At 34.2% G+C, this 10,440-nt stretch overlaps 1 protein-coding gene across 1 annotated transcript in view; it reads right to left on the bottom strand.

Moving 5' to 3' along the window:
* The window catches only part of LOC117179721 (heparin sulfate O-sulfotransferase-like), an 86,502-nt gene that overhangs the window by 16,602 nt on the left and 59,460 nt on the right, over positions 1-10,440 (bottom strand). Inside the window, exon 4 of the mRNA XM_033371763.1 lies at positions 132-270. Coding sequence (XP_033227654.1) covers positions 132-270 — 139 coding nt within the window. The remainder of the gene's footprint in view (positions 1-131; positions 271-10,440) is intronic.

The raw sequence follows: 10,440 nt of genomic DNA, 5'->3' as shown, positions 1-10,440 counted from the left end.
TTTTACCGCGATTTCGCTGGAAGCGGGTGCAATTTTTCAGATTAGCACCCGCTCCCGGCGAAATCCTGCGGTTGTCCTTATGACAAATTTTTAATTATATCTATTCGTGAGCTTTAATTTTCTGAGCATACCTTTGTATCGCCATGTTTTTTTCTGATTATTTGAGGTCTAAAATTGTCCCCATGCCTCAGAAAATAGTAATAAGAAACAAATCTGTTTAAAGGCTTGCGCAGTAAATTTATGTACAGCGGCGACTTCTGAACTCCAAACCTAAAAGAAGAAATAGTAAGGTGTATTGAAGTGAGTTCTTCTTACAATTTTGAAGAGAAAAATATTAATTTTACTTGTAAGGTTGATGGTAATTTGTGAAAATCAAGGCTTAGTACGTGACTCAATTGAAAATAGCCAAGTGTAAACCTGTGCTAAGCTTATAACAGTTTTCCAGGATGGATAGGGGAAATCCAAGTTGGCTGGATACTCAGCGTCAAATGGTGGTAGAACATTCTTTTGTTTTTTAACAACTCAGACAATCAGACAAGTGAGAATTACAAATACATAGTCAGAGTATATAATGGTTTTTACAAGACAAGTAATTTTAAAAATAAGTAATTAAGAAACATTATCATAAATAAATGGCTGCAAGTATCATGTATTTGTACCGATTTGTTTTAGAAGTTGTTAAAAATTTAAGAAAAAATTTAAATTTTCACTATTTTTGCAATATCTACTTAAAAACTAGACAAGTTGGTTTCACCCTGCGTTTATTTTATACAGAATTTCGAAAACAATCAACCTTTTAAAGCTAAATTTTTTTTAGCTCTGGTATAATTTTAAATCAATCAAGCTACATTTACTTGAAAACAGAAAAATGCTATATCTGTTGGTCTATGTTTTATAAAAATGAAGAAATTGTTGAAAATTGAGAAAACTGATTAAAACACATAAAATTACTTTTATTATCTTACAGTATATTCACAGTAAATTCCAGAGATATATTTTATTTGAAGTTGGATAAAACCGCCGCAAATAATTAAAAGCTACAATTAACCGACGTAACATAATGTTTCTATTTCAAAAAATGTGAATTTTCAACTAACCTGATGAATCTTCAACCATACAAATTAAATTTTCAACAAAGAAGTTCGATTCTCCACCAAGCAGTTGATTTTGTAACAAACAAAAAAATGAATTCTCGACGAAAAATATAATACAGTTAAACTCTTCTGTAGCACCCATTTTGGGGCTGACGGTGGATGGAAACTTACTCATTTTAGCCCGCTCCGCTTTTGCTTCTTCACGCTTAAGTGCTCGTCTGAGTGACAACCGCAGACCCCGCGCAGCTTCTGTTACACCTACCTGCGGCGCGGCGTCAATTCTCAGAAGAGCTATAGAAGGGCTATTAATTTTAAATGAAATAAGTCTAATTTTCCAGGTTATTTGACTGAAAATTGAACTATTGCATTAAAAAGTTACATATTTTTGTTATTATATGTTGAACTAACTTGAGCAAATTCATATTTTTGACTTGAAAGTTTCACTTTTTTGTTGAAAATTCGTCTCTATTGCTTGATTATAATCAACCTTTCTGGGTTGAAATATTAACTATTACATTTTTCGTCGAGAATTCATTTTTTCTGTTGTTAAAAATTCAACTGCTTGGTGGAAAGTCAAACTGGTTTCTTGAAAATTTAATTTTGTAAATTTAATAAAACTGTTTATGTTCATAAGACAGGCTAAGAAAATACAAATACAACATCAATTATCTAAGGGGTTTTTGAGTACGCTTTATCCAAACATGCGATGAGTTTTGCAAAATTATTTTGTTTAAACAATTTTTAAAAACAAATTACTGCATAAAAAATATTTTTTACATATAAAATGTCAGAATTAGATTCTATGTCAAAAATTAAGTACCTTATTGAAACTAATAGGATATTTAAATGCATCGAAGCAATTTGAAGCACTTACATTATCAACTTCAGAAGTGTGAAAAACATATACGAAAAAAAATAAATAAAATTTTAAAATCGCAAAAAAAAACAAAAAATACGAAGAATAAAAAAAAGTGAGAAAAAAATGTAAAAAAAAACAACAAAAACGCAGGCATGAATGATTCATGACAGTCTCAACCGTGTGGAATGCGGAGAGTTGTTGTTATCTGTTGTTATTTGGAAAGTTGTTGTTGTTATTTAGAAAAACCTGAAAAGTTTTTATGCGGGTTCTGTGCTGTTTAGAATTTGCAACCTTGTCACCATTCTAGAATGCTATAGTATCAGGTACTTTTTAAATAAATTAAATTTGAACTCGCTTAATACAGCGTGAGAAACGCTTTAAATTCAGTTGAAGTGGTTTTAGCGTTACCATTTTTGACCCACGTAGAGATACCACTTCTTTCATAACTTACCCGTTACAGAAACGGGGTGCCAACGCCAGGTTTATGTGATGTGTAAAGTATGATTTCATATGAAGTCATATGCCGGATTAACCAATTTTGGGCCCCTAGGCCATGACCGTTTTTGCCCCCCCCCCCCTCTCTTCCTACTAAATATAATTTTCGAGATTTCAATTATTTTACCAGAAAGTAAATCCCATTTTATACGTTTAACTAGATAACTTTATTTAAACACGTAAAAATTAGTTGTCAATAATTAATTTTTAAATTTCAATTTTTCCCTAATGGAAAAAAATTAATTCATAAAGTTGGTGAAATAAAAAAGATAAATATTTTATAATACAAAGTTTAATTATACTTCTCTTATATATTGCACTACATATATGCCCAACAGTTCTTATTTATAAAATAATTAACCTGTGAAATATTTCGGAATTTCAATACCGCCTTCTTTCTTTCAATTGTGCAAATACACTTATAATTTCATCGCAATTGGGGTTACTAACAAGATCTGCATTAACCACAAAGAATGCTAAAGCAGAAAGAAGTTCGTTTCTAATTGAGTTCATTAAATAATTTTTTATTCGCTTTAAAACAGAGAAAGATCGCTCTCCGCTAGCATTCGTCAATAATATAGTCAGATATGTTCAAGGTTTGATTTCAAGATTCGAGTATAAAGTTATCAGGTACTTCTCGCAAATAATTCGTAAAAACGTGACCGCTGAACATTCGCTTTCTTTAAGGCTTATAGTGTTTAGGAACGTCTTAAAATGAATATATTGTTTCCCTAATTGTCTATCTGTATCTTCAAAATAAATATGATAAAACTCTTTCGATTTTTGTATATTAAGTTTATTTGAACATGATTTCATCTATCTGATAAAGCTGAATCGGTCATCAATCACTTCGTAAGAAGCACTTCTTTTCAACAATTCGGCTCAGATGGTTCTCTGTTCTCATCCTGATAATCATTACATTGTGTTAGTCTTTTCCCTTCTTCTTCGTAGTACTTGAAACGGTCACAGAGGCTCGCAGCATATAATCCTAGACTTTTGTACAGCTCTACGATGGCACCTAACTTCGACCATCTACTGGGAGAAGCACTAAAGAACGTGTACACGTCTTGCACAAACATGAAAAAAATTATGGCTTTTAAACGGCAACCTGCCGCACAATTCCCGACAAGATTTAGAGAATGTTTGTAACTAGGAACATACAAAGCTAAGGGGTTGTGTTCCTTGATTCTTGATTGTAGGCCTACATATTGTCATGACATATTAGGCACATTATCATAAGACTGGCCACGACAATCTTTTAACTCGATATCTAAATTTGCTCGCATTTACTTTTTTTAATTCAGTCCACTCAATGCGAAAATTCATCTCGATCGCCGTACTCTCTGCCATGACTGCCTGAATCTCCTCATTATATATATTTACTTTGCACACAAAAAAAGACGCACTTTGGCGCACATCATTCAACAAAGTGTGCGGACTTTAAGTTTTTAGGCTAATGCTGACTAACGGCCGTGGCGTTCTTCTTTTGATCACACCTTAAATTCCGTCGCTATATTAGCGGACTTGAAGGTTGTCTTTTTACTGTGTACATTTCCTGTTCCTTTATTAGCGTGGCTAAGCCACGAGTACCCAGAAGTTTAATCACGCTAACAATTCGCTGAAGGATTTGTTTCCAATACTGATGCTCTTTTTCGTAGCTTTTCTCTAAAGCAGTATCTAATCCACCCAGCAAGCTGGATCTTAAAAGCCAGATTGATGCATTTTCGCGATGTTCATTACTTCGCACGTGGGATATAAAAAACTGCAAGGCATTCTTCCAATCTTTTTAACCGCGTGGTAAGGACGACTTATTTTTCCCAAATAATTTACAAATTTGGCATATTACAGATCCTAATGATTTTGAATATAATAGCCAATTTCGAGGCACAGACTCTCCATTTGGTAGCTTTTTTGTAAGATAAAGTGCTATTAGCAGACCGAGTTCGAGGCCCATATTCTCTTTTTGATTTAGAAAAATCTAATGTCTCAGATTTTTGAGGAGGTAGATTTCTCACGATGTTGTCTGTGAATTCGGGATTTAATGATGATGGCCATTCAGCGAAGTCTGAAACGTTCGTTTTCAGAATATCCTTTTCAATTCCGAGATGTTTTAAATTGATGCAACCTGTTCATTAAATATTTATATATAAATCATTATATCATATAATTTATGTGTAAATATAATTTACAGAATAACTGCATTTAAAAACAATCTATTGCTTTTAGGTGAAAACTGACGCGCGGATTTCTTAAAATCTCCACGTTTCGAGACCCCCTGATTCCGGGCACAAGATAAACTCTCATGGAATATATTAATCATAATAGTACCAACTTTGGAAAAAATCAAGAAAAAACAAGCTGGCTTTTTTGAAAATGGAAAGAACTACTTGAATAAAAAAAACAGTATAATATCTATATCAGTTTAGAAACTACAGCAATTTAAAGCAAAAATTTTTTGTGGAAACAAGCCGTGGAAACTGTAAGTATCACATGCCCTTAAGATTTGATTAATCATGCCCAAAAAGGTCCATATTAAAATTTTTCATGGTATTGTTGAAAACCTGTTAAAAAATAGCTTTTGTTAAAGCGTTTACAGACGCATATTCCTCTACATTGTTCGTGATACTAATATTAAACATCACTAGTAAAGTTTTATACAGTAGTCATCGTAGAAATCCATTTTGCGTAGTAAAAATTGATCATTTGGGGCAACTTTTCTTAAGTTTGTATATAGGCTAAGACTAGTCTAAGTGCTAGATTTAAATTTGCGTTTAATATTTTTTAGAATTAAGTTTGTTCATGAGTAGGTCTACTGAAGATTGTATCTTTTCGATATAAATTTCAATCAGTTTCATATTTTGGAAATATCCCTTTAAACCAACTTCTCTACTTTTCCATACCACCTTGTGATAGTCGCGACACATTTTGTGTCGTATGTGGTGGATACATTCAACCCAAAAATAAAAGGTCTTTAACAGATGATTTAAAAAATACGTACAGTAATTTTCATGGTGGCGCAAAGAAAGGCTTGTCCATTCTTACATTCCTCATATCATTTGTTCGACTTGTCGAAGTGACATTAACAGACATTGCAAAGACGAGGAAAAAACTTTTTATCTCTCTGCCTATGATTTGGCGTAGTGTCGGATTAACCATAAGGCCAGCACAGGCCAAGGCCTAGGTGCCCAAAGACTTTAGGGGGCCTTGGGTGGCGTGTTTTCAAAATCTGGAGATTATTCGAAATTCAAAATAGAAAGCCTTCAAATTGCCATTTGTTCATTCAACATTTCACTTGGAAATCACTTTGTACTGAAAGCTAATGGTTGTCCTAAGCTCTCTAACTTTTAATGCTCTACTTGTGTCTTATAAACTCAGGAACTGGACTTGAGGGTTCTTTTTTCGTAAATTCACAGAATTAAGCCTGGATTACATTGCCGCTTGTTTCCTTAGGTTGAAATGAGATCAACTAACAATAAGAAGCTACCTCGTCTTCAAGGACATTTAGTGGGTACCAAACCCCATTAAGTACAGGTACATAATATTAGAGAAATTCACTTTATTTTCCTACGGATAGATAACGTTAGCAGGCTGAATTTTAAGAGTTCTGCATTTGTTACTAATTTAGACCTGAAAATTAGGCTCAGTTTTCCATGGTCAGTCGTTCGATACGGCTTCTGTCTTTGGTGGTGATCAGAGCATAAACAAATAATTTGGATTTTTTTTAATTATGAAAAATTTATAAGTTGATTGTGGTACACGGTGTCCTATCTTCAAAGAATATTAAGTGGCGCACAAAAACGCAAAATATTAAAGGAAAAAAGTGAAAAGGATATGGAATTTTTTTAAAAAGTGCCAGAACTTGAAAATTTCTTCTTAACTTCAAAGCAACATCCAGCTGAAAAATGTGCGCTGATTATTTCTTCGAAAAGCCAAGACGCCTTCGTTGAAGGTAAAATGTTTAACATTATAGCTTTTAGAGGAAGAGGCCAGTAAAATTTTAATCCATGTAAAAATGGACCCTTAATTGCATATTGAGCTTCTCTTCAGTGCGTTTATGTCGTTCAATGAATCATTTTCTTAATTCGTATGTTACCTATGCATATATTTGTAGATAGAAAATTTTGTTTGTGCAAAAATATTAACTGTTAACAGCAGCTTGTAGTAGAATAAGTGTATTATATTATTATGACAAATTCACTTTTTTTGAGTTGAAATGTCAACTCCTTGAGGTTTAAAATTTGATTGAATATTAAAATATTTGGTTTGAAAATTTATTGTTTTCAATGAAAATAAGCTTTTTTAATGAAAAGTAATTTTTTAACTAAAAATGTAACTAAAATTTTTTGTCGACAGTTTTCTTTGGTAGAAAATTCATGTGTTTGGTTGAAAATTTAACTATTTCATTGAAAAATTATTTTATTTGTTTTAAAACATTTCTCTAACTGAAAGTTACCCTATTCTATTATTTGCTGAAAATTTTTGTTGCTGTAAAAAAGTCATCTATTTTTTGAAAATTTGTTTTTTTTATTAATTGATCTTTGTGGTCGAAATTTTATTTCTTTAGTAGAAAAGTAGATTTTTTTATTAAAAATATGTTCTATTAATCGAAAATTTAACTATTCCATTTTTCGCAAATTTTAAAAAATAGAAATTCAATCTTTGTGGGTTTAAAAATTCATCTGTTTGATTGAAAGTTAAACTGTTTCATTAAAAATTAATTTTCTTTGGTGGAAAACATATTTTGCCAACTTCCCGTGTGGAAAAAGCCCCGCTGAGACCTATTAGGATTAGGGCCCCCGGCGGGTGCCGGCATGGATGTTCCACTCGTGGAAATTCTACGAGGGCCCCCGTCGAGGGCCCAGCTCGGTTACCCTTACCGATAAACGATTCAAATTTCAAAGTCCAAAGGGTGAACATTTTTTCAGCACCACAAATTTTAAGGTTTCATGAGTCCAGACTTACAAACAATGCATCTTTGTCAAAAACTGGATCACACTTTTTTGAAATTCGAACTCTCACAATATGGATGTTCCATAGTGGCCCCCGTAGGGGACCCAGCTCAGCTGTCCTCACGGATCAACGATTCAAATTTCAAAGTCCAAAGGGTGAATATTTTTTCAACACTACAAATTTTAAGGTTTCATGAGTTCAGACTTACAAGCAATGAATTTCTGTCAAAAATTGGAAGACACTTTTTTTGAAATTCGACATCGCACAATTTGGATGTTCCATAGGGGCCCCCGCAGGTGTACCAGTTTAGTTGCCCTCACGGATCAACGATTAAAATTTCAAAGTGCAAAGGACGTATATTTTTTTGACACCAGAAATTTTAAGGTGTTATGAGTTCAGACTTGCAAACAGCGAATTCCTGATAAAAATTCGATAACACTTTCTTGAAATTCGCAGTCTGACAATATGGATGTTCCATAGGGGTCCTCGTTGCGGGCCCAGCTCGAGTGCCCTCACGGATCAACGATTAAAACTTCTAAGTCGGAAGGGTAAATATTTTATATCCTAACAAATGGACATAAAAAATACGTTTTAAAATATGGTTCATGCATTCTAAATGTTCAAAAAACTATAAATACATCTGTCCCAAAAACAACTTTTTTCATGCTTTTTTTTTTAAATTAGAAGTTTCATCTTTTATGAAAAATTTTTAATGTTATCAAAGAATTACATTTCCTGTCATTGTATTCACTCTAAAAAGGACTATCAAAATACTTGCAATTAATTAATATTTATTTTTAAATAACTTTTTTGACATATAGTTAGAGTATAGTAGTGCGATACTAGTTAGCACTGACGCAATGCTACTGCCCATTGTGAATTTCCTATTGGAATAGTACTGTGCTAGTAGCGATAACCAGTGCTGGCCCAACACTGACAGCCCAGTACAAAATAGTGTTATCATCTCAGAGATATGCCAGTATAGGTGCCAGCACTGGCAAAAACACCAAGAGGGCTTTCATGGTGGCAACCATGATGGAAGCCCATGTTGGGCCCCTATGGATTAGCATGTCGTTTCCATAAGGAACCACGGCTGGATAGCCCTCATGGTTTCCAGAAGGCATGAGAACAATCCATGTGGACCCCAACGGGGCCCCCTCCATTTTTCCACATGGGTTACAATGAAATTTCATCCTTTTTGTTGTTGAAAATTGATCTTTTTTGTTGAAAATCATCTATTCTTTAAAAATGTGTCTTTCTTTGATGGAAAATTAATCTTCTGGGTTGAAAATTCAACTGCTCATTTGAAATTTTTTTGATTTAACATAGATGATTTGAATTAAATGATAATTTAGTTTTTCCAAAATTTAACCGAATTTGTTGAACCCTGGGTTTTTTTTGTTGAAACTGATTTTTAAAAATGAAAATATAGCTATTCCATTTCGCTAGAGAATTGTAGAAAATTTACTTTTTGATTGAAATTCATATTTTGGTTTTGAAAAATCAAGTGAAATCTTTTTTTGATGAAAATACCGTTTTTTATTAAATGTTTGTTTTGTTGAAAGTATAAATATTTATATAAAAATTGATATTTATCAACTGAAAATTTAAAGGCGTGGGTGAGAGTTAAACATCAATTACACATTTTTTTAAATTTACATATGCAGATTTCTGGAAAATTTTCGGGAATGTCTTGGCTCAAAATGTGGCGACGGTATGTTAAGGTGGAAATGACACCGTCTTGGCATGCAAAAATGAAACCCTCTGTACCAGACTTCAATCCGGGCGATTTAAGGAAAGCAAACTTTAGCTCACAAGACATTCACTGATACTTCACATTTCTGTGGAAGATACCGTGCATCCTCTTATCGAGGAGCTGTTCGCGAAATTTTTTCTCTTGTACTTTCTTAATCCGGGCTTTCAGGAGTGAGTACTCGAGATGGATAAGATGTGATGCATTTTGCTCACCCCTAATATTGAAGTCAAGTCCGAGTGTTTCAGTAGCCTCCTCCGCTGCTTTGTAAAGAAACGCTCCTTTGCCCACTTGTTCGTGATTCTTGACCATTTTAAGAAGAGGGTCTCTTCCATTTCCCACTCTATGTGCTGTACCCAGAATAATCCTGTTGTTCAAGACATTCAAGCCTCAATATTCCGCGACCACCTTGACGGCATGAAATGTACAGTCGCGGAACGGAAGACTTAAGATGCATGCTTTTGTTCACGTGCATAAACTTTCTTGTCCCGATATCAAGGGATCTGAGCTCGTTTTTCGTCCATGGAACTACTTCAAATGAATAGAGTACTACCGGGACGGCAGGCATGTTCGTTGCAGATACTTTGTTCCTCGCCGACAGTTCGGAATACCAAATCTGTCGGATGAGACGTTTATATCTGCTACGGAAAGTATCCTTTATAGATGTCATATTCTGAATGCGGCTCTGTGGCACGCCCAGGTATGTAAAAGTCTCTCCAGCTCAAAGGTGTCGTATAGCGCTTCTATCAACGAGCTCAGGATATTCAGGGATTATATTAAGTTTTCCTCGCTTCAAGTAAACCTTGGCGCATTTGTCTAACCCAAATTCCATTCCAATTTCCTCAGTATATCGTTCGACAATCCCTAGAGCTAGATGTAGTTGCTCTTTGTTTTTAGCATAGATCTTAAGATCGCCCATGTAAAATACATGAGTGACCTTGTACTTTCGATCTGCAGGTTTGCCGAACAAGTACCCGTCGGAATGGCGAAGTGCTAGAGATAGTGGCAATAATGTAAGGCAAAAGAGGAGTGGGCTCATAGTCTCGCCCTGAAAGACACCTCTCTGAAAGGCGACCTTGTTAGTTGTCAGACGATTTTTTCCAGATGAGATAGTAAATCTGGTTTTCCAAAGCAGCATCAATCTCTCTATGCACCTGACTATTTGCGGATGAACCTTTAAGATTTCGAAAAGACAGATGATAAGTCTATGGGAGGTCGAATCGAAAGCTTTCCGATAATCAATCCAGGCCATCGATAGGTCACGCTGGTAGAATGCTGCATCTTTACAG

The sequence above is a fragment of the Belonocnema kinseyi genome, chromosome 9 (assembly GCF_010883055.1).
Source record: "Belonocnema kinseyi isolate 2016_QV_RU_SX_M_011 chromosome 9, B_treatae_v1, whole genome shotgun sequence".
NCBI classification, from domain to species: Eukaryota; Metazoa; Arthropoda; class Insecta; order Hymenoptera; family Cynipidae; genus Belonocnema; species Belonocnema kinseyi.
The sequence above is the reverse complement of the archived record's forward strand: the minus strand, read 5'-3'. Positions and strand labels throughout refer to the sequence as shown.